The following is a 26,800-nucleotide window of genomic DNA, read 5'->3' as shown; positions in this document are numbered from 1 at the left end:
AAACACCTGAGGGATAGCAAATGCTTCACAATAAGGTTACCATATTAACTTGAAAGGAGGTTATATGTCAATGCTTTGTCCACAACTTATTTCTGCTACATCTAAGTGGCCAAAGAAATCAATTATTGAAGAAGTAGTCAAACTTAAATAGGACTATAATGAGTCCAAAAATAGTAGAATAAGCATATAAAATAACCAAAGTCCTTAAATTCCCAGGAAAAACAGGGCTAAGAGTGCTGTGAGGAGCGGGTGGTGTGCAACAGGTTTTTACCCAATCAGCAGAGACGTGTAAAAATGTCTAATAGATCTTTACTTATTGTACTTACATGTTTAATTTACATTTCACAATTGCTTTGGTAATTTAAACATATTTTCCGTGCCACTAAAGTCATTTGAGCTGAACTGAATTAAACCCCACAGTATTAAAAGGCACTGTGACTGTGTAACACAGCAGGGTGTTCAACCAACCACTGTTTCTGTTTAAATAAAAGTTTTGCTACGTTTTGTCAAGGCTGAACGCAGCCCAGGCCTGTAGGAGGTGTCTGATGAGGAGCAGGAAGGAGGAGGAGTAGCCTGGCTTGATTGAGAGCTTACACACAGAGGATTGAGTTCAGGTGTGAGACCTTTCCTGCACTGCTTGCAGCAGAGCCCTGGACTCCCTGGCAACAATGACTGAGTGCAAAAATGTGAGTTTCTTTGTTTTAAATAGATGTTTGAGTGATGCAATGTTAACTTGGATCGATTTTGCATTGTGTTGATTCTTGTTAGTGGGCAGCCAAATATTTGATATTTTTTTGCTGGATTTAGTTACATTTACATTTTCATTTTTTATAAGAACCATCAGCATTGATCGGTGTCAAACATCCATATGGACTACTAAAATAAAACATAACTGACGTGGACTCTACTGGTGCCTGACTGCACTAGTGCTTTTATTTTTTAAATTAGCTTTAAGTAATTTTCTTAAAGTTGCTCATTACCCCCTCCTATGCTTTTGAAAAAACTAAGCCAATTTGCTCAGGTGTCAAAGGGTCAACAGATGCCCTGGCTATAATAATTTAAGAAGAATGTTTTGCATCTTGTAGAGGTCCTATGGGCCCAAGCATCCTCTAGCAGGCGTCTCTCTCTCTTCCTGCATTTCGACTCCTGCAGGCGTGTAGACACTTGTGTACAAGCATGTTTGCAAACAGGCCAGACAAGACCACTGCTGTGAGACAAACACAAAACACAAACATCAATAAACAAACAAATCCATTCACACACCCCACTCTGGCCAAACACCGTGTGCACACGCAGCCCGATTTCAAAGCACTCGCTCAGCCTGCTGTCAGATGCCGCTGTTTGCCAGTTGCAGCATTGTTTGGTTCATACTTGATGCATTTCTGTGATCTGGTCTCATTATTAATAGATGGTGTCAGAGAGTCGCTGGCCTCACTGTCTGACAAGGCATTAGCATAAACACAGACTTCCTCTCAATATCTGTTTGCACCACACTGTTGACCTTTAATTATGGATGTCTAAATGTTTGTTACCTGTGCACTCAAGTGTGGGAGAGAGTGTGTGTGTGTGTGTGTGTGTGTGTGTGTGTGTGTGTGTGTGTGTGTGTGTGTGTGTGTGTGTGTGTGTGTGTGTGTGTGTGTGTGAGAGAGAGAGAGAGCTACAGTGAAAGTCAAGGCTTTATAGGTTTGAGTATTCAATCATGCTTTATTATTTTTGCAATTAAGAGTATAAACAGAAGCTTGGCAATAAACACAAGAGCAAAATAGCACATCATCCCAATTTTACAAGCAAAAATGAATTATAAAGATATGTGAAATCAAATTATATAATCAAAAAACTCCTCTGAGTAAGGTACTAAAGACAAAATACAAATCAGAGCCACAGGACGACAGTTGTGCAGAGTATAGACAGTAGGAATGAACAGAAACAAGAACTTGATAACATAAAAAAGGGACTTATTTAAGTTTTTAACGCATCATTAAGCAACTGACAGCTTAATAAAAGCACAGAATGGTCAACATCTGAAGAAGCTAAGCCCTAAATATGCTTAAATCCTAGAACAACCCTGCGTACACCTAAACCTGTGCAGAGGAGGGGGCTGCTGCAACTGGATTTTTCTCGTTTATTCATTTTATTTGATAAATATTATTAATAATTATATATTAGTTAGCCCCTGACCTGTGGCCCCCAGGCAAAGTAAAGTGAATACCACGGAGGAGCTGATTAACAGACAAGCAGTGCGCAAACCCACAAATCTCTTCATTTAGATGACACTAAGCTTTCAGTTTTCAGGGTTTCAAGGTTTCCTTCTTAGAAAGCAAGGATACATTTGTGTTCACAACAATACAGACTTACAAAATACCATCAAAAACGAGTATCATCCAATATCAAAATGGTATCAAGAATATAAGAACTCACACACAGCTTAAAATGTCAAGTGCATCATCTTGTGCTCGCTTTGTTCAATAGTACAATAGCAGCAGGTACAAAAAGTATTCCTATCTTGCTTTGTTCTGCACCTCAGGGCCACAAGTGGATGGCCAGAATGATGAAGCCGAAAACTAAAGATCCAGTGGCCTCCAAATATCTCAAATATGAACACTAACAAAATGCCTATAGATGGTACAGAAAGACAGTATTATTTTTCTATTTGATGAAATGGCACGCTGTTGGATATTTTTATTGGATACTTCACTTAAAAGAAGGAATTAGAATTAGAATTTAGCTTTTTAGATGCACTGACACAATATATGGGCAACTTAAGAGAACATAATAATGATAATGAACAGTGCTACCACTACGCTTTATTGTCCTTGTGCCGTCCATTAGAGATTCACACTGATTCCTCTTCTCCTTGTCCTCCTCAGCTGTTAAAAGGTCTGCTGGTGTTTACATGGGTGTTATGTCTCCATCTCCTCAACCTCACACTGTGCCCATCACCTGACACAACATGCTTTTATTATAATAGCATCATTCCATTAGTATTAATAAAGTGCTGTGTGTGTGTGTGTGTGTGTGTGTGTGTGTAAGTGTGTGTGTGTCCATTCATCAAAAATGGATACAGCATCTCTGCCTGCAGCTATCTGTGTTGTTGTTTTTCCCCCTCACTGCCTTTCGATCATGCCTTTTCTCTGTCTTTTTCTCCATTCCATCTGCTCATTTTGTGCATGTGTCTGCATGTGTATGTGTGTGTACACATGACACACATTTACATCAGATGCATTTTTCTGGTTCCGCTGCTTTAACTGTCAGCATCGCCATTTTCGCCACACCTGGCAATTATTGTGCAAAAATAACAGCACACAGCATTTCCATTAAGCACGCTAATGGCACCTCCCTCCATCACCATGTTGCACCGTGCTTCCAGTACGAACATGTAATGTCAGATTACCATGACCTCAATCCTGTATGGTTCTTACTTACTGCAAAGGTGATAACAAGCCTTTGAAGATATTTTAGGTGTGAAGAAAGCCATGAATGTTGTGGTGATATTCATTGCTTTGTGATTAATATTACTAAAGGCAAAAGAGACTACTAGTTTTGGACTTTTATAGACGATACAACCATGTCATATATTCTTCTAAACTCATTGCCCAAAAATGTATCAGAAATGAGTCAAAGACTGTGGCCCTTACTTGAGATCTCTACCACAATACACCAGATAAACACGTGTCGTCATTATTTAATTGTTGTAAGGACACACACTTTGCTACCTGGTCTCTTTCAACTTGCAAGAAGTATGGAATACCAGTATTTTTTTAAAGCTTTTCCCATATTTTTCATATTTTTGTGTCTGTGTGACTGGGAGACAACATTTTTTTTTAAAATAGATTCCACATTGAGGTCCCACATTGGGAGAGATTTCTTTCATTTCTTTGTAGGGTTCTTTCTGTAAAGTTGTCAGACATTTTTAATAACAATCTGAGCCTGTCATTGGCAAATACAAGCACTTTTAGTTGTTGGCAATCAACATTTTGTTATTGTTAAGATTTCTGGCAGACACACTGTTCTTGGTATCTATAGCCTTTTTTACAATGCCTGTTCAATGTGGTAACATTGCTGCGTTATCACAACTCATAGTTACAGTCTGGTCTTGCCTTTAAGCTCCCACAGGACATAGTAACAACACCTAAATTGTATAAACAGGACAACTGGCAGGATGAGACCATAGGAAGGACAGTGTGACATTTTAACTGTGTGTAATGTGTGTGACCCACTGCGGGAGATTTAGAAAGAAGCTGTTAGTGGCTAACTCGAAGAAAAAGAACAGCTGATGTAAATGTGCACAAATGGGGAAAGCAATAAGATCCAGGAGCTCCTTCACCTCAGAGCAGAGAATGAGATCATCCGCCATATAACGGGGACAGTAAATGGTTATCATTGCCATGTTGTGTGATTGTTGTTTGTGAAGCGCTGCCGACATGTATATTGTCATACTACAAGCTGACGCTGTTGTGTTAAACGTCATGTCCATTAGGCCTCTTTGTATTCTGTAATGCTGGCATGCTGTCTAAAATTACACACTGGAACAAACTGATGCTACTGTTGTTTGGTTCTGTGTGAAAATACAAAGGAGGCATAAAGAAGGGACTTCATAGCAGCCTTATAGCACAATCTCTCTGTGGAAAGGGCTCATGAGAACATTAGGGTTTTTCAAATATAATGTAAAAGACATTTTGGAAGCTTTTGGTCGCACTTGTGGTCCAGAGGTGTATGATGTTGTGTAGTTTCCCTGGTTTGATGAAGGCTATATTTGTTACATGTCATGTTCATCTTTCCCCCCTCACAACGCTTACAGAAATTAGGCCTACATCTTTTGATCCGAAGTAGCCTTAATAATTTCACACAACTGATCTCGTTTCTGACATGTTTACAGCACAGTGTCATAATGTTTGCCTGTGTCTGTCACTCTAGTGTATGGCGAGGAGCATGGTGTGTAACCACGTGCTTTGCGTGCACTGTCCGGCATCATTCAAAGCGTCAGCAACAGAAAGGTGTGACATTGAGTGTGATTTTTGTGCTTACAGTGAAAAAATCACACATCTCCCTGTGGTAACACCTGTCAATCAAACTTCTGAAAGTCATGTTTCTGTGGTCACATCACTGAGCTTCATGCTGTGCGCACATTTTCAGTTGATTTTTAATCCTGTATGGGCAGTTTAAATGGACAGATTATGAGACTATGGGCCCCTGAGAACACACGCATGCAGAGCCGTGATTCTTGTAGTTTTGTTTTCAAATTTTGCAGCTTAATAACAAAGAGGAGCTCAAAGAGGATCCTACAGACCACTCACTAAACTTAATACGTTTATCAAGAAACAATGGTAGATTATTAGCATACTTCCCAGCATGCAATATTTTTAGCCTGAACTCTCTAGAAACCCAGTCTGTAGTTTAAATACAGTACATTTAGTATTACAGTATCTTTGATAGATTTCCATGTTTCTTTGATCAGCCAAAGATCTTTTTGCTAAATTCTGAACGAAAAAACCTCAAACCATAAGGTGATGTAAAATCAGATCAAACTAGAACTCCATCTCAAAATGATAAATTAGTTGTGTCATTGATTTATTGAAGTTCATTGTCTTCAAGTTTACAGTTGAGTTTTACATTAGAACTCATAACCAAACTTTATATGAACTGTTTAATGCTGTTTTAGTGAATTCAGCTTAAAAGCTGCTGGAAACTTAAATTTAAGGTTAAACTAAGCAGTTTTTTTAATATTAGTTGCAATGCGCTTTTTGGACTTTTCTTTTTTCTTTCCATCTTGCTTCTGCAAGGGAGTCTGATGTTGTTTCACTATGTCCTGGTGGTCTTTGATGAAAATCTTGGCCTAAAAAGAAGACAGCAGGAAAAACTGAGTTTTCTGTTGCTCTGGCTGTTTGTCTGCATGTCTGCTCTGTCGGGGTCGGTACATACCTTGTCCAGCTGTTTCTCTGTGTCATTTATATCCACAGACTCCTCTCCCTCTACCTTGTCGTCTATCATTTCATATAGGTTGAGGGTTGCCATCTTAATCTTCCCGAGTGTTAGTGTTTTCTTTGCTGCTGTTTCCTCAATGTGGGTCCACTCCCTTCCCTGCGTGAAGACGGGGACAAATGAATGTCACACTGAAGGCGGTAATCTTTAAGCAACATTTGATTTGTTGTTAGCTCCGATGCTGGACTTTGACCCGGGGTCATGCATCTTACCCATATAAGAGCCTCAGAGCACGTCTTCTCTAGCTCAGTCTGGAGCTGGGACAGCTGGTTGTTTTTTTGCAGTCGCAGCAAGCGATGCTGGTCCTCTAGTTTCCGAAGTTCTTTCCTCTGCTGGTGGACCTGCTCCTGCGCCTTAATCTCTTTCTGATAGAGATGGTCTCTGAAGTGAAGAAGGCTCTCTAAATGACCAGTGAGCTCCTGCACATTATCAAACTGTAACACACACACGTTCAAGGTGAAGCAACCAAAGCTGAAGTTGATTATTTACTTAAAACATGTCCATGAACACCTCTGCATGCATCATACAAACTATTGCACTTTTCTGAAATAAAACTGTAGGGAGAAAGAGCCAGAGGTGTTATTTTACATAGCAAGGCTAATAAACAAAGTGAATGCAGGGTGTTTACGGGTGTCAGACATTAAAACTGAATGGTTTTAAAGACATTTTTCACATGCTTATTTAATTTACATTTTGCCACAGGTAAGTGCAAGTATTAAGTAAAACGACAGTGTTAGGTTCAGTGGCAGGTTTTAAAGATTTGCAACAATCAGAAATGTAGAGTTTGATTCATTTTGATAAAAAAATAAATTAAAAGATGGATGAATTACATTAAAGGACCAGTGTGTTTAGGGGGATATAGGAGATATTTTGGCAAAAATGGAAGTGTAAAAATCATGTTTTCTTGAGTGTATAATCACCTGAAAATAAGGACTGTTGAGTTTGTGTTACGTTAAAATGAGCTGTTTATATTTACATAGGGAGCGGGTCATTTATGGAGATCACCATGTTGCACCACCATGTTTCTACAGCAGCCCAAAATGGGCAAACCAAACTCCAGACTGATAGAGCCATTTGCGTTTTTGTGTCAACCACCGTAGTAAGAAGCTCATCCGCAAAGCGCAACGCTGGAGTTACACCGATTTGAAACTGCTTTACTGTTTCTAGTGGATTCCTCTGCGGATATTCCGGTTGAAACCTCCTGAACATCTGGATCTCCAGTTATCAGAGGAAAAGGTGAGCACACATTAGCATGCATTGGATGTGCAGCCTGCATGCCAAACAGCATCAGAAATGCATGATATGTAACATGAAACTACTTTATTCTGTGTTTCCACCAGTTTAAATCACTGGGTCCCTTAATTTTGGAGTGGAAGAGACCTCAGCAAATAATCTTGCTCTTGGAAAAAAAACCTCCTAAACATCTGGATCAGATATAAGGTGAGTACACATTGACTTAGCATAGAAAAGGGGCTGTCACACGATGTGGTGGGCGAGCCACTCATCTCTGCCCAACAGCGTCTGAGATACACTGATCTGTAATGTGAAAGTGCTTTATTTGTTTGTTTGTTTTTACTAGTTTTAATCACCTGTTCCATTTATTTTGGCGAGGAAGAAACCTCAGTGGATTATTATAAAAACCTCCTTAACAATTAACACTGAGGCCATTATGGCCGAGAGAAGTTAGACTATTAAAGGCCATGAAATCCCCTAAATCTTGCATACTTCACCTTAAAATTAGATCAAATGTATGTAGCAATTAAGACCCACAAATTCAAATTAAACAAAAAATTAAAATTAAAGGGCTATTTTTTTTACAAAACTGAATTTAAGAAATTTTAGGACTTTCAAGAGCCTGAGTGAAGGACATCATCAAGAGTCAAGGTGAGTCAAGATTTAGGATAACAGTTTATTCACGCAAAAAAAGCTTTGGAGTAAACTTTCTCTTACAAATGATGTGTGTTATGCCAAAGGGGTTGCATGGAGGAACCTGTTAGCATTTTATGCTTCTAAAGCATCAAAAAATCAAATTTAACATTTATAGTTTGGAAGTACAGGAGATGAGATGTTGGGTGTTTAAAAAAGGCTTAGTACTAAATGTATATTTTTATGATGGATAAAATGAAGAGTTAGTCACGTGCTTTTCTGCCATGTAAAAATCTATGCATTACCTTTGTCATTTTGACCACACACTCCATGAAGTCTGGATACACAGAGTGTCTCTGCACCTGACGCTGTAGCTCCTGTTTCATCTCTATCAGTTTAGCATGCTCCACCTTTAGCCTCTCCATCTTTCCAGCCAGATGAAGCCTCTCTGTCCTCTCCCTCTCTGCTTTCTCAACAGCTCGATCAGCATCTGCATCCTGCAGCAAGAGAAGGAAAGTTTGGTTAATTTAATAATATCTTGCTACAGTCTAACACAGGAGTCGTGTGACAAATCGTCCTCACTGTACCTTGAGCAGAAAATCACAGCTGGAGTGTAACTCCTTTACTTTTTCTAACTTCTTCTGCAACTCAACTTTGCACTGTTGCACACTCTCCAACCTCTGCATAAAAACACACACAGCAGGCAAAAACAAATGATAAATATTTATGATGCATGGTCAGTCAGGACAGTGAGCATTAAGACGTATAATAACATAAACATTTTCACTCTCTGCCGTACTTCTCTGCCGTAATGTATGTTTGAATGTTCCAACTAGCAAATGAAAGGTTGAGGTCTCAGCTATAAATAAACATTTTAATGTACACAAATGTTTCCAAAATTTGGTGATTTGTGTTTTAAGTCATGTTTTGCAATTGCGCCAAACAGCTCCATCATGGGGATGATTGGCACAATAGTCACAAAAAACCCCCCAAAGCAACCAATAAAAACAATTACAACATTTAATTCAAACAACACCAACAACAACAACAAAACAGTAACAATTGAGTAACAATATAAATCACGATGTGATTAAGGTCTGTACATAATGCACTGTTTCCTTTATTATGTTAATCGCTGGCTGACATTACAGTCTTTAAGAGGCTATAGCGGGTTTTTAAAGTAGAGAAATGATATTGGTATATGAAACTAGCTTCTCAGGAAAAGGGCTGAACAACACTCCAAAGTAAGGCTAAATTTTGGGGATGGAAAATCGGCATGGCCATTTCACAATCGTTCCTTGACCTCTGACCTCAAGATATCTGAATGAAAATGTGTACCCATCAAGCCCCAAGAAAGTGCATGAAGCTCTGATGCAAAATGTACACAGTGGCCAAAAGTGTAATTACACTGTCTGGGGCGGTCATGTGATGCCCACTGGCCTAGAGAGACTTTGAGACTTGACATACATCGGGAAAGAGATGTCTGTAAATCAGTCAATAATTTTTTGTGAGTGTCAAAACCCCTGTGAAATGACTCATTTCACTATCTAGATTCAAGCCATGCAGTTTGATAGCATTTGGAAAGTCTAAAAGAACCACCAGCAGAAGTTACCCGCTCAGGCACTCTCAGCCACGCTCGGCCGCAGTTAGTCTCCAGTGTGCATGCCTTATGGGCCAGTACATCCGGGTATTTTATACCCACAGAAAGATCTTTTTTGCTTTGAGCGCCAATGAGCAGCTCTCATAGAAATGAATAAGGCCCCTCCTCCAACACTGTATGCAGACTTTTTTTAAAAAAAAAAAACAAAACATCCTAATCCAGACAATATGGACTTCATAACTGGTTTGTAATGCTTAATGTAATGTTTAATGGTAATTAACTATTGAAATTTAGTGAATAATTATGAAAATCACAAATTGCAAAAATAATAATAATAATAACAATAACAATAATACTAATCGTTTGATAGCCCTAATATATATATGGTGGCAAGGCATTTTTTTAGGGCTGGCAGCAACTGCTGCCCAAATGCAAATCCCAGTAGATTTGCTCCTGCAAAGGACCAGAAAATAGCTAAGTGCAAACCAACCCCGGTCTCCCCTATAAGCTGCTAGACGTTAGAGGTGAGAAGTTATGATGGCTAACAGTTATTTCTTCACCTGTTTGCGCTCCTTGAGCTTTGCGTCAAGCTCTTCCTGCTCCCGGCGTTTCCTCAGCAGATCAAAGTGGGCAAAGCTCGTGTTATGTGAAGGTCCTCCTGTCACCACACCGCTTGCCCCCGCAGGCGACCTCCTGTTCACACACAAACATAGTAGAGAGTTATTAACATTGACCGCTCGCATTGATTCTGGCCCGGCTTCACACGCTCCTCCAGCGAGAGCCGCTCCGCACAAACTCACTGTGGACACCGCTCCTCTCCGCCGCTCCCACCGCTCATGCTGTCTCTGCAGCTTTACACGCAGATTCAATAACTGTCTGTAACTTTTAGCGGACTCTTCCTCCTGATGCAGTTTGTAAACTTTCAGCTGGCGCTCGGATCCACCTCCCACCGTTTCTATGGTAACACAAACCAGGAACTTTTAAAGGCACAGTCCGTCATTTCAGTGCAAAAGAAAAAAACAAGATTTTTATTTCAATTTAATCCGTAAAACAAACTCGTCTTCGAACGGAAACGATTGGAGGAAGGCCATTGTATTTTTATGACCGGGCCATTAACCAGCTGATTAACAGAAAATGAATCAATAACAAGTGGTGGATGAAATAGGCCACATAAAAGCCTCGCTTAAGTGAAAGTGGCCTACAGAAAATGACTTTGGTTGAAGTTAAAGTCACCTTTTAGATATTACTTGAGAAAAAGTCTTAAAGGATCTGATATCTACAGTATTTATCCTTGTAGCAAATTGGTTCGAATTATTTCAAAAACATGAGTAGAAAACACTGAGCAACTTCACAAGACTTGGCTTAAAAATTAGCAGGACATCTGAAAATAAATAAACAATCCAAATCAACTGAAAATATAGTTTTTATTTATTTATTTAAAAAAATGTAGTTTTTGGGTCATTGTTACCTTCTACTAATTTCTTGCAGTATGTGCAGTAAGTGTTTCACTGCCTTTTTCTTAATCTTTTCAAAAGAAATCAAACCAATTTTCTTAGGGTTCAAGGGTTAAATAGCTTGTGAAAGACATCTCAGCACAGCACAAAAAGAACCAATGTCCATCCATGTTTCAAAGGGTTAAGTATCATATGTAATTTTTAAGTATTGAAAGTAAAAGTACTAGTAAATGCAAGTAATAAAAAACAAGCAGACAGAATTCTGAGAATTATTAAGGTTAACATGCACACCATATTACACTTATTTGATGGATCTTGAAGGATGTAAAGAACAAAATCCAGTTTTCCCTTCCCTCCCATTTCATTCCCCTTCATTTGTCTGTTTGTACTCTCCTCCCTTCATTCCCTACTTTGTTGCAAATAGAGAGGTTGGGAATATGTCATGGGGCAAAAGTAATACATTTTATATACGAAATGTAATGAACTAAAGGTGAAAGTTGACAGAAAGATAAAAACTCTAGTAAGTACAGATAGTCCCCCCAAAAAATGCTTAAGTATGGTAACAAAGTATTATTACTTCATACATTTCACCATTGTCAAAAACTAGAATTTTTTTTATTTACTTGAACACAAATAAAACCAGATAATCCAGATAGATCCAGATAGTTGCCTATTAAATAAATGATAAGCTACAGGCTACTCTCAACTTAAAGGTAGGCATTAAGGCGAAGGATACTCAGTTTACATTGCACAGGGGCCACTTTTGCCCAATGACAGGAAGTCCATATCACAATTTTTTGCTTGTTGTTCATCTTTTGAGCTTTGTTGTCCCGATGCATCATTGCCAAGAGGCAGATCAGTGCAGCAGCTCCGCACAGGTCATGTGTATACAGTCAGATGTAACCAAATCCTACACACTGACCGTTTTCATCTATAGGTCTAAGTCAAACTCAATTAGAACTGAAAAGATTGGGCCATTTATATTTATCAGTTTATTAGCAGAAAATGAATCAACTAGATTTTGTTGTGCACACAGTAAAATTGCCTAAAATCCAGATAGTGAATAAATAAGAATAAATGTGTCAGAGGAGGACAAGAAGCCACAGGCCTAAACAATGGACCTCCTCTATAGTTAAAGAGAAAAACAAATGATTCCTCAAAAAAGAAGTAAATAATTCAGGATGGGAAGTACACCAAGCAGAAAAATGAACCAATCAGCAATGTTGGGAAGCAACTAGTTAAAGGTAACTAGTTGCACAGCCTACATTCATTTACTGAACACTGAACATACACAGTCTCAAATGGAACAAAAAAAGAAAAAAAAAATCCAAGAGAAACATTTTATAACAGGTCCTTTGTTCTGTTCCTTAAAATGACCATGGAAAATCTTGCAGCACTTATCCAGCACTGGCAGGATTTTCTGTGGTTACCTTCTTTATGTAAACAGAGATGTTTTTTTTTTTTTTTAGCAGTTGTCATTTTTTTTTTCTTTTTCTTGTCAGTAGCATTCTGAAAAAAATGTGCTGTAATTTTGAATTAGACCAGGAGTTGAATACAATTTAAAATGCACAAAATTCCCTTTCTTTAACATGTAACTAGTTACATGTAGCCCACTTAAATTGCAAAATAAATGTAGTTGTAATAAGTTACAGTTTACTGAGGAAAAATTCTTAATTAAACTACAGTTATTAATTATAATGTTGGTGATTACAAAAGGGATTGCATAATAATATATATTTTTGTATATATTATTTTTGGTAAATGATTTATATGGAGAATAAAGCAATTATTTTGTTTCTTTACATTTTATTGCCATGCAGGAATACCTTATTTTGGCATAGCTGATTTCTGGACTTTTTTTTTTTTTTTTTTAATGTAATAAGTTACTTTACTTGATGAAATAATGACAATCATTACATTAATCAATACTTTTGAAACAGGGTAAAGTAATCTGTGACCCATTAGCCTACATTTCAAAAGCAACCTTGCCATCGCTGCTAATCAATTAGTGGATTAATGAACTGACAAACAAATTGGTAATCAATTAATCAGAGATCCCCTCCAGTTATGTTTCGAGGCATGAAAATACTAATTGTTAGTTGAAGCCCTAACATTAATACTCCTACACTATTAGTGGATTGAGGCTTGCAAAGTTTTAATATCAGACAATTTAGCAGCCGTCCTGGCTCCCTCTGTACAAATAAATGAAATGTATTATTGACAATTGATCATCAGAACATGAGGTCCTGTACCGCCACCCTGTGGTCATAAAAGAAAACTGCAGCTGGTACACCAAATGAATCCTTTGATAAGTTATTTCAGCTGATTAGACCTGTTTTTAGTTTTAAATTGAGTTGAGCGATGCTGGAAACGTGTTAAGGTCATTAAAGTCAGTGTGTTAACAAAAATTATAACAGTGATCCAAAACAGGTGACAGGAAGCTGACAGAGTCACAGAAACGTCACCAGGTCTGTGCACTCCCACAGAGTCCAAAGAAGACGACTTAACCCTCAAACAATTGTCTGGATTTCCACTATAAAAAATGTCATCATCTACTGCTATTTCAACATTTATGATTATTTTGATAACGTCCACAGCAACACGGTATTCAAATATTATATGTTGTTCACAAAGAGTTAAAAAGTGCTGCAGGTCTTTATATTGTGTTGCTAAAAAATATTCTAATTACTAGTTTAAAACATGAAATACTTCATTAAAACAGCACAAAAATGATAAAAACATACAGAATATTGAGTATAATAGTATTTGCCCAACAGGCTCTTTTTCACAAAATCTTTCCAAAACATTCATACTCAGCAGGTTAAGTGTGTGTGCCTGCGTGAAACTGGTTTATTTATTCTTCTTGCTTTTGCCTTTTTTGGCCTTCTTGCTTTTGCCCTTGTTCTTTAAGGCTTTGCGAGTGCTGTAGCCTCTCCACCAGGCTTGGGCAATTATAGCAGCTTTTGTCTTTAACTCTAGCTCCCTCAAATCCTCCTTTCTCTTCTCCTCTGCCAGACGACGCTTTTCCAGGATCTGGTTGCACTCCACCTCTAGGTCAGAAAAAGGTTCCTCTAGCTTCCTCAGCTCCTCCATATTTCTTTCGTAATCCATTTCAACCAACTCCAGGTTGGCCTGAGACAGGTGATGGTGGCAGTGATGGTGTTGAGGGGTGAAAGGATGGAGAGGAGAGAGGAAATGGTGGATAGTGATGAGTAGTAAAAACAAACAAAATTAGAAGATTAAACAAATGAAATCAGAGATGTGACAAAAACACATTTAAATTATTACAATTGTGTTTTTAGAGCTGACTTTTTTTTCATCCAATCTGGAAATTTATTGTTAAAATTGTTTAATTAAATAAAAAAGGCAAACATTCAATGATTTCAGCTTCTCTAATGGGATTTCTGATTTTCTGTGTTTTATTCTATTATATTTATAAACATTGTTCTTAATGTATTTTTACAGAATCATCACGGAACAGATGCTCCTCTTCAGCTCATGGACTGACAAATCACCATCAACTGGTGAAGGCTGTGAGATGCAGGTGAAAGCTCTGGAAAAAGCTAGTAAATAGACCTTGTGTTCAGATTATTTGGTTAAACTACCCTACAAGATCAAGAACAGACTGCCATGTCAAACACCTTATTGACTTAGCCTCAATAGAACCATGAATGAATGTAAAGAGTATGCACGCATAATATGTATTTTTTTCCAGTTTCTTTTGGCAATTTGTGGTGGCATCTTTGTCTGAGTTTTGTACCTGGTATTTTTGTATTTCATCATCAAAGGTTTGGAGCAAGTATTCAATTTCTGTTTCCACTTTTTCATTTTTCTGCCAGGAAAAAAACATAAACAGTGACATGGGATTTAATGAAATTTAAATAGGCTGTGTTAATGCCTTTACTGTGAAATGTTAGAGATACCACACTGACCTCTTGGATCACTCTCTCTGTCTGCCTGTCTTCAAGGATCATATTGTTGAACTGACTGGTCAGCTGATTGATGTCCTGTTGCATACTGGCGTGCTTCATCTTTGCTGACTTGATGTGTATCTGACACTGCTTGTCAGCGAGAAGCAGCATATCCTCTTCTTGTCTGTTGTCCCCTTTCAGGGCACTCTGCAAATTTTTGATATCAGCATTTGCCTGAGAAATCTGGGATACAAAGGCAAAAAGAGGAAATGTGAGATACAATGGCTTAAATAAGAAATCTCTGTCTTTTTTCTTCTCTAACTGCATCCAGGCAAGTTATGCATGAGGTAGGTTTCTCTTGTAAGTAAGGGTCTTTTTTTTCAACATTTACTTTCGTTCACCTCTGCATCTATTTCCTTAATGGCTGCTGCGACTCCTTCTTCCAGTGAAACCACGCGCTCCAGATCCTGGGCAAAGGATGAAGACACCTGCTTGTGGAGAATCAGCTCTAGCTCCTCCTCATCCAGATTGGTGAGCAGCAGCTTTTCTTCCACATGGCTGTGAAACTTCTTGAGCCCTCTGATTAGTATGTTCTCACCTTTCCCTACTTCCACACCTGGCTCTGACCTCAAGCCACATACTGCATGTGGACGGGCTTGGATGATCCTGAGCAGATCCCTGACAGAGTTCTTGATGTCCGTCTCAAGCTGAGCCTGTGCTCTCATCCTTGCTTCCCAAACTTCTTCTTGTCCCTCGCCTGACTCCTGCTTGAGACCCATGAGCGACTCCAGCCTTTCATGCAATATTTGGTGCTTCTGAAGTGCCCTACTCAACTCCTTGTCCACAACACTAGACATACTGTTAAGGAGGACAGCTGGAAGAGTGGCTGCAGTCTCAACTTGACTGATGCAGTTTTTCAATATGTTCGAGATGTGTTGAGCCTCAGGAGAGAGCAGCTTCCTCTGTGACAGCTCTTGGATCTTGAGAGCATCTTCTGGCTGGTTCTTGGCCAGCACCGTTGCAGACATACTGACACTGTGATGGCAGGAAAACAGTCAACCATGACAAAACATTAGTGTTGTAAAATTTTGATACTTAAAAATGCAGTGTCTGTATTTACTTACAATATTATCCTCTTCCTTCACTTCTTTGCTTTCAGTACAGCTAGTTTAGTTCAATATAAATGTACCTCTTTGTGCTCCCATACCAATCCACTTGTGCTTCTTTTAGGGACTGTACTTTATCAGTTTATTTTGTTTATTTTTGCAAAATCTTTAATTTCCTTTGGTTTTAAGTCAGCGTATTGTTTACATTTTGTAAAATAAAACTGAATATGTGGCTACTGGTAATGTGTGGACCTTGAATTAATCTGGACTAAGGAGAAATCTGACCCTATGACAGGACCAGTTAGAAATCACTGGTTTACAGGGTATTATATAAATACAAAATAAAATAATTTCCAGTAGTCTTCAGTTATTCTTAAACAAATATCTGATAAGCCTCCCCCTTTTTACACCAACCCCTCCCTCCTCATAATTGATGAATAGCACCTTACATTAAGCAATATAGCTTGGAAATGTAATATTATGTAATACAGGCTACAGTAGCCTTCAGTCACATTGACACATTAACTACATTTGTCATTAGTTAAACTATTAACGACAGTATGCAGTCAAATTACATTGAATGAGATAGCATTAATGTAAGTTAGTAAGTAATAATATGTAATATGTAAGTAACATAAGTAACATATATACACTTACCGGTAAGTTACTTAGTTTTAGTTTTTTTAAGAAAATGTTTTAAGTTGATGAGGAGGATGACTTTACCCTGTAATATTTTAGATGTATATTATAAGATAGCGTATGTCGACTCGTACGTTGACCGCAAGCAGAACATGTTGACATTTGTCCTCTGTTGCTAAGATACCACGGGTGACAAATGAGGCATAAAAATAATGTGGACATCTATAAATACATTTATTTTTTAAATAAATGAATAGATAAATAATACATGAATCTGACAGAATGAGAAAAAAGAATGAGAAAGACGTTTTATATCGATGGTGGCTGCCCTCAATTAAACGGATTCACAGCATTATCTAGTATCTAGACCTTTATTTTGAAAAACTGGTACCGTTGACTCAGCCTGCCGTCAATTGCTTCAGTGTCGCAAATGTTTGTTGATCCATCTGCACTCTGTAGAGCTTTTGTAGTGGCGCTAATAAGTGTCCGGTTCAGTGTCTTGCGGGAAGATTTGATCCAGATACAGAAGTGGTGAACTTAGTTATCGGTTGAATGATATCAGAACCGGCACAGCGTCTGTTCTCCAGCAGGAAGCCGTGTGTGCGGTGACGATGCGGTGATGGACACAGACGATCAGTCTCAGCTTGTTATGCCGAGTGACAGCGAACCAGTTGATTTCGGTGACAGATGCCGTCTGTGACAGGACAAAGACCAAATCTGCAACAGACAGGCCTTGTGCGCAACTCGAAAGCCACCCGTTCCTATTTTGCATTTAAAGAGACACTTAAACTGGTTGTTAGCTCTCATCCCAGCAGCCTACAAAAGTATCGGTTTGTTTGCCCAGGACTAGCTGTGAGCACCAAAGATGTGCAATTGTCTTGCTGTTTTCGGAACTAAACGCGTACTTATTTAGCAAGTTGGTAGCTACGATTATCTCTAATTAAACGTTAGTTAATCGAGGCTGGTTGCAGCTTGTTTATCTGCAAGTATGGAGTCTGACGACGATGTGCCTCTCATCTTAACCTGGGACGAAGCAAACAGCGGGCTGCTCAACGAGGAGACTGAGAGAGGAGACGAAAGTAAGTTGTCATGTCCTCGTCCTCAGCCACAGGGGAGTTATGTAAACTGTATGTATGTAAGGGGAGGCCCGTGAATCATTGGATGTACAGTTAAAGCAAAAATCATTGTGATCATATCTTCTCGGTTAGGTCAAAGTAATGCAGTCTAATATTAACAACCTTGCAGCAAATTCCAACTTTTGACTGACTGATTGGTATTTATTTCCGACATGTCAAACAAATAAAACACAAAAAGATCAAAATAAAACAAAATAAGAGTAACTGAAATGGATGAAATCTTTACACAACTCAAGGAATTATATGTTCAAAAAAAGGAGGAGTAAGAAGTATAAACTTACTGTTTCCTACCCCTTCTCAGTGACTCCTCAATTAATTAATTATTAACTCGCGTGTGCACACGCACTTACATACATACAAGCACACACACTCATACACATATCCATATACACATACCTGCATGTAAACAGTCCTGTCATAATTTTATATTGAAAATTACATAACATAAAAAATATAGTGAAATATATAAAATAAAAACATACTTTTTAAGGTAATTTTGTTGTTTGTTTTTGTATTTCATATGTACTGTATATAACATAAAATATAACATATATAAGATTAACGCAAACTACAGCCTCAAGAACGACATCAAAACGAATCAACACCTCTTTAATAAGTTTAAATAAAGTTAGTTTATGTGAGGTTTTACCAGATAAACTGGCAACCAAATGTAGGCTGGTTGGTTGTTTTTGTATGAATGAAGGATCAAGTGCACAGAGACCAACAAAAATTCTCATTAAGCCATGCTGTAGCTCACATAAAGGTATATGTTTTTTAAAATGATTCTTGTCTGAGAGTTGATCATCTATTTTTGACTTTACAATTTATTGTTTTTGTTTTTATTTAAATAAATATTTATAGTAGTAACAGAATAGTATTTTGTATATGATAATATAGCTTTATAGTTTATGAGATTAAGTTAAAATTTTGAAAGCCTAACAGGGATAGGGGTTGCAAATTAGCCTTGGCTAGAAACCTGTATGCATAGCATCTACTTTCTTATGAAGGAATTTGTCATGCATTTGTCCTTGCCAAATAAACACATAAGAAGAATGCTCATCTACTCACCAGATATGCATCTGCAAAATCTGAAGCTATTTCATGTTGTTGACAGTCAGACACATACGAGCTGCACGTCCAGGCCACACTGCTTTAATGGAGAGCAGAGATTGTCTACCACGCTCTGACATCACGTGTGTGTGTGTGTGTGTGTGTGTGTGTGTGTGTGTGTGTGTGTGTGTGTGTGTGCGTGCGCGCGCAGTACGTATGGGTATCCATGCATCCACTCAACATAGTAATCCTGCTGCCTTTGTATTCCTCACATATAAGCTACAAAATGACCCGTCTGAGAAACTGCTGCCTCAGCAGACCGGGTGCACCCCTCCGCCCCTCCCTAGTGCTCATGGGCTGCATGTGTGTGTGTTGTGTGTTTGAATGTCTGCAGCCGGTGTGTAAGTGTTTCTGTGTGTGTTAGCGTACTGGATCATTTTGTCTGGCTCTGGAGGTGAACAGGAAGAGGAGAGGAGTTTTTTTCCTCAGGATACTTGGGAGTGGTGGACATGGGGGAAGTATCACACTGTTCTTGCTGATTGCTGTTGGAGCTTTCTGGAAAGAGAGGGAGTTTGAACCTTGACACTGAGAAAGACAGCTGCTTTGTATCACCTCAGCGACAAATCACATGCTTGGATAAGAGTGTGGTGTTCGGCTTTACTGCTGGTGGTCAGGAACCTTTAGATCACCACAAAACTAGATTTTATTTTTCCTGGGAGAAACGGTCATGATCCTGTTTGTGTTTCTGTGAGCCTGACCCCGCCGTGTTTTTGACGGAGAGCTCCGAACATGTTATTGTTCTCAAACAAATGAAGGGTTGGAGTGACACACGGCAGACACGGGGTGTGCTTCTGTCAGGATAACAGCCAGGCTGCCGCTGGACTGGAATTTGATCTTCGCACTTCAGATCAATCTGCTGCTGTCACGGTGGATGGAAACAGTCTGTGACTGCATCTCAGAGACTCATATGGTCTCCACGTTGTTTTATTCCAAGGAGTCATGCCTGAAGCAGAAACATGTGATGTATAGAACGTGGGAAGAGCATCCAGATAGACTGAACTATGCAGCTGCTGAGAGATACACAGAGAGATTGCCTATTCAAGAAAGATGCTGATTTATATGTATGAGGGATCCTGTGTTGATCTGTAATTTGAAGCTGTTAGAAAATACTTAGAGATAACCTGGATTTCATCTTTTTCAGTTGTACTTTTGAGTTAATTGGAAGACTAATTGTTTCTTAAAACTGCACTATCTGTGTTTGTGTTTTGTCCTTCAGTGGCTTATTGCTTTTTCATTGTTATTAGATATCTAGATGGCTTCCCTGTCTTTTGAAGTTAGTTGCTCTTTGTCGTGTCACGCAGGATTAATTCCTCCTGTGGTTTAACTGTCTGTCTCATGTCTGTGGTAGGAAGGCGTCACTGTAGACAATGTGACATCAGTGCAAACACGCAACTTTTGTACGGACAAGGTTCAAAGAACAAACTCTGCGGCAAAGCCAGGAGGCTAATGCGTGCAAGTGTTTAAGAATCTCTCATCAGGGCATCTGTAAGAGACACTTCTTGCCAAAAGACACATCCGATTGTCAAAGAAGTACTGAGCCTCATAAGCATTGTCAGGAGTTTTGAATGGTGCTCTGTCTCCAGTGTCACTTTGATCCCCCAGTTCAGCCTGAATGTTTCTGGATCTGTAAGGACTTGCATCCGGACTCTGTTTCTGGAGTTTGCATCAGGCCCGAGTGGAATGTTTGGCCATCTGTATCTCCAGATGTGTGTGGATGCTGGACCAAGACCAGAGCACCGTGAATGACACACTTACACACACAATTGTGCTGTGGACTTCAGGGATCTTGACTCATTCACACAGCTGGGACACAAAACAATCCAGACTGATTAATGGAGTGCATATGCAGACAGGCGGCTGGTTCCCATGATGAACAGATCCACAATGGGGGTCCAGTAGTGATCTCCTCCTATGCCCTCCAGATAGAACTAGACTGCACTGGTAGGCCCATAACCGCTATGTGTGTGACTGTGACCTGTATATAGACATATTAAAACACAACTAGTCATGCAGTTAGTTGTTCTTTTCCACATAGGCACTGTATCAGTACACTGACAATACCATGTATTCTTACAGATGGAGGAGGAGGCAATTATGACATAGTGAGCAATGCTGTGATCTCCACACCTGGGCCACAAAACCACAGAGCCCAAAATGTGTCCTTACGTCAAAGCTGGGAGATGAACTACCAGGAGGCGGCCATCTACCTGCAGGTACACAAAAGCAGTGGATTATGGTATTTGTTATTAACTGAGTGTACAGGGCAGCTGAGTCCACAAGGTCATATATTGGTTTTTTATTACACCCTCCACACTGTAGAGAGGGTTAAACTTTGTGCTCTGTCATTGAGTCGATGTTTACGCCATGAACAGCTGCTGGAAGTAATAAATCAGATAAGATATGAGGTACTTTAAAATAAAAATGAAAGTAGGGAGTATGTCTCCCAGCTGGCCTGGGAACGCCTCGGGATCCCCCGGGAAGAGTTGGACGAAGTGGCCGGGGAGAGGGAAGTCTGGGCTTCCATGCTAAGGCTGCTGTCCCCGCGACCTGACCCCGGATAAGCAGTAGAAAATGGATGGATGGATGAAAGTCGGGACGCACAAATATGGAATTTCTTGGTTGATAACTGATCTGCTCACAATTAATACAAGAACGTTTATTTGTACAATTCATGTGTAATGATGGTAAAGGTGTTGGGGTTAGGGTTAGGGTTATCTAACAGTTTAAGGTTATCTTTCAACATTCACATTTTCTTACCAGTATGCATCACGTGTATCCTTAAGACCTGATAATGTCTTGCATGAATTTCTGAGTTTTTCGAAATACTATAAATTAGGTTTTGTTTATATTAATACTTGCAAGCACTTCTTTGCTGCCTTTTTTTGGTGCATGTCTTTGCACATTACTTTTACCAACTGGTGATCAGTGGCGTTGCGTGGATCTGGCAGTAGAAATATTTTTGCTGCCGTCATATACTTGTGTACGTCCCTCAATGTGTGTGTACACGATGAAAAGAAAACAGGGACTTGCTTGTGAAATGATTGCTCTATAGCACCAGTAGTAGTCAGAAATTCCACAGGGTACTTTTAAGAGAAGCTACAATTTTGTTGATAGAAAACATTTACCACACTTGAGCACACATGAGCATTGTGAAAGGATAACTCGCATTTGGTTACTTTTTGCGGTAACACCATATGGTAACTTCTAATTATTATTTTTTACATTCAGTACAAGAAAATTTGTCACTGCGTCAGTATGTCATTTTTAATTTATGCTAATGCATTATGTTTCTTAGACCACAGTTACTGCTCCATAGTGGTGCGACAGTCATTGCATTAGCTGAAATCCAGTAAATCCAGTAAAGCTGCAAACAGCGATAAACAGGCCCTTGCACCTTCTGGCAGGTCAAAGGTACTAGCAGGGCGATTGTTGACATGGTCATGCATTTCCGTGATTGTCAGATTGCAGGAATGAGGAGTGTAGATGTTATTTCCTTCTTAAAGTGTGTGGCACTGGAATTGAGGTATTGCAATCTTTGTACTGTGTCCACCATGCAAAGCTAGAAGACTGCCCACCAAACACACATTTTGTTGCTGTATATCAAGTGTAGGCTACACAATGTACATTTTTTGTAAACTGAATTATGTTTGTCACACAAAACCTACTTCCTGCCGCCAGTAGGTGGCCAGATTACTTTGACTCAATGTTGGCATGTAAATGTCCTCAGGCCAAGACTCTTATTAAGTGTTAAACATTTGGGCCAGATTAGACAATATGCATTGAAGCGACAGGAATTTCCTGTTTCATGTTAGTGCATGAAAAATGACCACCACACCATGACAACAGCGTTCCACAAAAACTTAAACAACTTTCCATCATTGAGTTACAAAGATAGTACTGACCAAATTTGAAGGTGATGTTATTCATTCTTTAGGGGGAGTGTGCTATAGTACAGCCGTGAAATGTACCAAAATACACTAAAACTGCAAAAAAAATTACTTACTTGGTCTTAGGTTTGGGATATGACTCCATTAGTTGTTTTTCAAGTCTTGGGGTATTACAGTACATGCGCCTCCCAATTTTCATTTATCTAGGAGAAACGTACCATGGTTGCTACCTTATAGAAATTTTACGGTGGGTGCAATCAAGCCAAATGGTCATGCACAAGCATAAAAACATTTTTTTCACCAGTTCTGATGTGTTTGCACAATTTTGTGAGTTTTCAAGCTATCAAAAATGCAGTTAATTGGCATAAATAATAATGATTTCTTTCATCACAAGGGTTCTCGCACCAGTTAGTGCTAAGGCTCTCAATAAAAGAAGGCTTACATTGTGTGGTTTGTATATGTGCTTTTAATTTCATGTACAGGAGGGAGAGAACAATGATAAGTTCTTCACGCACCCTCGAAACCCAAAGGCGCTGGCAGCGTACCTGTTTGCACACAACCACCTGTTCTACATGATGGAGCTGCTGACAGGCCTGCTGCTGATGATGCTGTCGCTGTGTGAAGCTCCCGCTGTGCCCTCACTGCGCCTGGACGTTTATGTGAGTAAACCTATGCACAAATACAAGCTTATGTAAGCTTACACATACAGGTTCCTGTAAAAGCACCTGCGTATTTGATGCCTCTGCAGGTTCATGCCACTCTGGAGCTGCTGGCTTTGGTTATGGTGGCATTTGAGCTTTGCATGAAACTCCGCTGGTTAGGCTTCGACATCTTCATACGACACAAGAGGACCATGGTGAAGGTAACTGATCCATGATGGATACTTTCTTATGGCATAACAGTCACTTCAGCATGCTGGTTGCTCACTCTTGTAGGTTTTGGTCCACTGAGGGAAGGCTGTCACCCTGCTGTCCACAGGCCCGATGTTATAGGCTGGGATCCAGCTTCTGTTCCTGCACATTGCTAATGGTGTCTCTTCTTCTTGTTCAGACGTGCGTGTTGCTGCTACAGTTCGTAGAAGCCATAGTGGTTCTGATCAGACAGACGTCTCATGTGAGAGTGACCAGAGCTCTCAGACCAATATTCTTGGTGGACTGTCGATACTGTGGTGCTGTGCGCAGGTACATAATGACCTAAACAAACATACAGATTCACACAAATCCATAGCCAAATAGATATGTCAGCCTCCTCAATTTTAAAAGATTTCACGACAGTCTTAACCCTATCCTCTTTGTATAATGAAAGACACCAGAGAGTATAAAAGAAAGATTATTCAGAGCCCTTTCAGTCTCCAAAACATAATTCTTCTCATATGAACAAAAAACAGTTATGCTTCTTGGTAAGCTTGCAAAGCCAGACAAAATCTGGCAGGCATTAAGATTTGTGCTCCGTTTGAGCCATCAAGATGTCTTTGACAGTGTCTAAGAGTGGCAAGCATCTGGATTTTTTTGGTCTCTTCAAAGTTATTGTCCCCTTTTGTAGTATTTTATCCCACTCTTTGGAACATAAAGCCAGTGATTTAACTGTTAAACGCAGTCATCCCTGACAAGATTTCTTTCCTCCAATCAGAAACTTACGTCAGATCTTCCAGTCCCTCCCACCTTTTATTGACATCCTCCTGCTGCTGCTCTTCTTCATGGTTATATTTGCTATCTTGGGTAAGAATGCTTATTATTTTTAATCTATAATAAAAGGGAAAGTTCACATTTTTTGAATTGGGGTTTTTATGAGGTACTAATCCATAGTCGGTGTATCACCTACAGTAGATATCGGTCGGCATGCTCTGAGTTTGGAGAAGTGCTGAAGCTAAGCAATGTACTGCTGTGGGCTACAACAAAACAGATTTATTTTTTTTGTCATTTTAGCCTTTATTAGATAGGACAGATCAATAGTGTGAAAGGGGGCAAGAGAGTGGTGATGACATGCTGCAAAGGGCCTTGAGCGGGAGTCAAACCCAAGGCTGCTGTGTCAAGGACACTGATTTTGGGGCGCCTGCTTTATCCACTCAGCCACCAGTGCCCCAACAAGATTGTTTCAGCCACCTAGAATAAATCCCACAAAAAAATCTAAACCAGATTACGTGTACACTACATTGAGAGTATTTCACTGCTTTACCTTGCTGTCAGAAAGCCCATTCCAACAGGGAAGCTGTTAACGGCTTCAGTGACTCATTTATGCTCTCGTCAAAGCCACCATACTTCACTGAGAAAACAGCGATTTAACATCCCTGAACACATGAGACGCTTCTCTGCAGCTGCCACAATCACTTAGTTATTTTGTGTTATTGTGTGTCTTTGGTGAATCTAATGAAATCACTTTAAATGACAGTGCCACAATAACACAAACAAAGTGACTGATAGAGGCAGTGATAGACCAGCAGTCTGATTTTGAAGACGGCAATGCGGCGGCTTCACTTTTCCGTTGGAAATTGCTGTCGGACATTAAGGGTAAAGCTGTAAGACAAGAGGCAACCTTTCATGCTCACAGTCACACCTACAGGCAATTTAGAGTCACCAATCAACCTGACCTGCCCAACCTTGTCCCAACCTGGTATTGAACCAGGAAACCTCTTGCTGTGAGGCAACAGTGCTAACCACGACACCACTGTGCTGCCCATGCCCACACACATGCACACATAAACAAATATACATTTTTTAGGTGGATAAAATATGTTTTAAAGGCTACTTCTTCCTCTGCCCTCTTTAATGAAAATTAAAAAATAGTTCAGGTTCAATCATCTGTCTTTGAAAGGAGCAGGGTTTTTTTGGTACTCTCAGTGCTTGACTATCTTGTTATCTTGTCCCAGGTTTCTGCCTCTTCTCTCCAAACACTGCTGATCCGGTATGTTGACTCTTCTGTGCCGGTCATTAGTTTGTGTGAGTTATGTAAGTTTTGGGGGATTTTTTTGTGTCTGTAGTGGTCACATTTCCTGATTCCTGTCCTCTCTCACCGCAGTACTTCAGCACTCTGGAGAACAGCCTCGTCAGTCTGTTTGTGCTGCTGACCACAGCAAAGTAAGTACAGCAGTGCATGTACTGTTCTGTTTTCCGTTTCATGTGTACACACACGGCATGCAAGCAGCAGTACTTCCCACTTTTAGAGCCCCTCACAAATGTAGTTTTTTTTCCCTTCACCACATGCTTAGGCCGATTCTACAATTTTTGGTTTTTATCGCATGACTTGTGTATCTCCTGCTTCCTTCTTTCTTATAGTTTCCCTGATGTGATGATGCCATCGTACTCCAAGAACCGCTGGTCCTGTGTTTTCTTCATTGTTTACCTCTCCATAGAGCTCTACTTCATCATGAACCTGGTACAAATAGCCTTGTCTCCACCACTTTGAACATTTCATTGCTATTGAAATAAACATGATCGCTCATCAGCTTCACTTCTCTGTTCCCTCAAGCTCCTCGCTGTGGTGTTTGACACGTTTAATGACGTTGAGAAGATGAAGTTTAAATCACTTTTACTTCACAAACGCTCTGCTATTGATCACGCCTTTCAGCTGTTAGTTAGCCGGCAGGTATGACCTCAGGGTTATGTCTAATTTTTGGTACAAATTATTCATCTTATATGAAGCACTCACAGCGTCTACTTTGTGTCTGTGCTGATGTTGTTTCCTCTCCAGAGGCCGATGGGCGTGTCGCTGAAACAGTTTGATGGTCTGATGCGATTTTACAGACCTCGGATGTCTGCAAGGGACCGCTTCCTTACTTATAAAGCTCTTAACACCTCAGGGGCTCCGATGCTCAGGTTACTGCCCGACACACACCTTTTCATTTAAAATCCTTCTGCACTGTATCGCATTGTTACATTTTCTGTTTGCTGTGCTTCAGTCTACAGGACTTCTATAAATTCTATGAAGTGACTGGTCTTAAATGGAAGGTAAGCAGTCTTGCATTTGTACTGTACAGTTATATTTCACTCTAATTTGGTTCCTTTTAATGTAAAAATACTGCATATGTGTGTGTTTAGGCAAGACGAAGTGGAGAATATTGGTTTGATGACTTACCACAAACAACCTTCCTCATTTTCAAGGGCAAGTTCTCTTTT

General features: G+C 39.6%; 3 protein-coding genes and 1 long non-coding RNA gene across 8 annotated transcripts in view; 2 read left to right on the top strand and 2 right to left on the bottom strand.

Moving 5' to 3' along the window:
* Positions 1 to 523: 523 nt before the first annotated feature.
* LOC148189770 (uncharacterized) lies at positions 524 to 15,706 on the top strand. 2 transcript variants are annotated; one of them, XR_015776456.1, is made up of 7 exons: positions 524 to 686; positions 7,080 to 7,215; positions 7,320 to 7,419; positions 14,365 to 14,443; positions 15,142 to 15,157; positions 15,257 to 15,341; positions 15,444 to 15,706. It is a non-coding gene; the product is annotated as an uncharacterized LOC148189770 (long non-coding RNA). The 2 variants fall into 2 exon arrangements; XR_015776455.1 differs by lacking the exons at positions 14,365 to 14,443; positions 15,142 to 15,157; positions 15,257 to 15,341; positions 15,444 to 15,706 and adding an exon at positions 8,324 to 8,698.
* On the bottom strand, positions 1,827 to 10,395 carry cfap73 (cilia and flagella associated protein 73). Its single transcript, XM_042487495.2, has 7 exons — positions 10,246 to 10,395; positions 10,006 to 10,138; positions 8,433 to 8,525; positions 8,151 to 8,342; positions 6,192 to 6,413; positions 5,920 to 6,078; positions 1,827 to 5,833 (listed from the first exon to the last, which is right to left on the bottom strand). Exons 1-7 carry the CDS (start codon positions 10,281 to 10,283, stop codon positions 5,705 to 5,707), a joined length of 966 nt encoding a protein of 321 aa, XP_042343429.2. The 5' UTR covers positions 10,284 to 10,395; the 3' UTR covers positions 1,827 to 5,704.
* drc10 (dynein regulatory complex subunit 10) lies at positions 11,873 to 19,107 on the bottom strand. Of its 3 annotated transcripts, none has more exons than XM_088076819.1 (5): positions 18,760 to 19,107; positions 15,212 to 15,845; positions 14,832 to 15,053; positions 14,660 to 14,731; positions 11,873 to 14,031 (listed from the first exon to the last, which is right to left on the bottom strand). In XM_088076819.1, the coding sequence occupies exons 1-5, from the start codon at positions 18,768 to 18,770 to the stop codon at positions 13,750 to 13,752; spliced, it is 1,221 nt and encodes a 406-aa protein (XP_087932945.1). In that variant the 5' UTR covers positions 18,771 to 19,107; the 3' UTR covers positions 11,873 to 13,749. The 3 variants fall into 3 exon arrangements, with proteins under 3 accessions (XP_087932945.1, XP_087932947.1, XP_087932946.1); XM_088076821.1 differs by lacking the exon at positions 18,760 to 19,107 and adding an exon at positions 16,574 to 16,714; XM_088076820.1 differs by lacking the exon at positions 18,760 to 19,107 and adding an exon at positions 15,935 to 16,550.
* Positions 16,902 to 26,800, top strand: part of tpcn1 (two pore segment channel 1) — a 53,144-nt gene continuing 43,245 nt past the window's right edge. The window contains exons 1-13 of one of the 2 annotated variants that reach the window (XM_042487678.2): positions 16,902 to 17,634; positions 20,878 to 21,014; positions 23,171 to 23,347; positions 23,437 to 23,550; positions 23,739 to 23,869; positions 24,318 to 24,406; positions 25,555 to 25,589; positions 25,704 to 25,762; positions 25,961 to 26,060; positions 26,154 to 26,270; positions 26,376 to 26,500; positions 26,584 to 26,632; positions 26,723 to 26,786. In XM_042487678.2, the coding sequence (XP_042343612.1) occupies positions 17,544 to 17,634; positions 20,878 to 21,014; positions 23,171 to 23,347; positions 23,437 to 23,550; positions 23,739 to 23,869; positions 24,318 to 24,406; positions 25,555 to 25,589; positions 25,704 to 25,762; positions 25,961 to 26,060; positions 26,154 to 26,270; positions 26,376 to 26,500; positions 26,584 to 26,632; positions 26,723 to 26,786 (1,288 nt within the window). In that variant the 5' untranslated portion in view covers positions 16,902 to 17,543. Of the gene's footprint in view, positions 17,635 to 19,334; positions 20,743 to 20,877; positions 21,015 to 23,170; positions 23,348 to 23,436; positions 23,551 to 23,738; positions 23,870 to 24,317; positions 24,407 to 25,554; positions 25,590 to 25,703; positions 25,763 to 25,960; positions 26,061 to 26,153; positions 26,271 to 26,375; positions 26,501 to 26,583; positions 26,633 to 26,722; positions 26,787 to 26,800 lie in introns of those variants that run through there. The other variant, XM_042487677.2, reaches the window with a different exon arrangement.

This window comes from Plectropomus leopardus, chromosome 4 (assembly GCF_026936395.1).
Source record: "Plectropomus leopardus strain MGB_pleo_1.0 chromosome 4, ASM2693639v1, whole genome shotgun sequence".
In the NCBI taxonomy this organism is placed as follows: Eukaryota; Metazoa; Chordata; class Actinopteri; order Perciformes; family Serranidae; genus Plectropomus; species Plectropomus leopardus.
Note: the sequence above shows the minus strand (reverse complement) of the source record. Positions and strands in the feature narration are given on the sequence as shown.

Excerpts from the sequence above, each read along its gene's own strand:
- cfap73 (XM_042487495.2), bottom strand. The coding sequence starts at position 10,283 with ATGAGCGGTGGGAGCGGCGGAGAGGAGCGGTGTCCACA. Across the intron at positions 10,139-10,245 it reads GGAGAGGAGCGGTGTCCACA|GAGGTCGCCTGCGGGGGCAA; the intron begins GTGAGTTTGTGC and ends GTGTGTGAACAG. Across the intron at positions 8,526-10,005 it reads AGCTCAAGGAGCGCAAACAG|AGGTTGGAGAGTGTGCAACA; the intron begins GTGAAGAAATAA and ends GTTTTTATGCAG.
- drc10 (XM_088076819.1), bottom strand. Across the intron at positions 14,732-14,831 it reads CAGAGAGAGTGATCCAAGAG|AAAAATGAAAAAGTGGAAAC; the intron begins GTCAGTGTGGTA and ends TTTTCCTGGCAG. Across the intron at positions 14,032-14,659 it reads ATGAAATACAAAAATACCAG|GCCAACCTGGAGTTGGTTGA; the intron begins GTACAAAACTCA and ends CACCTGTCTCAG.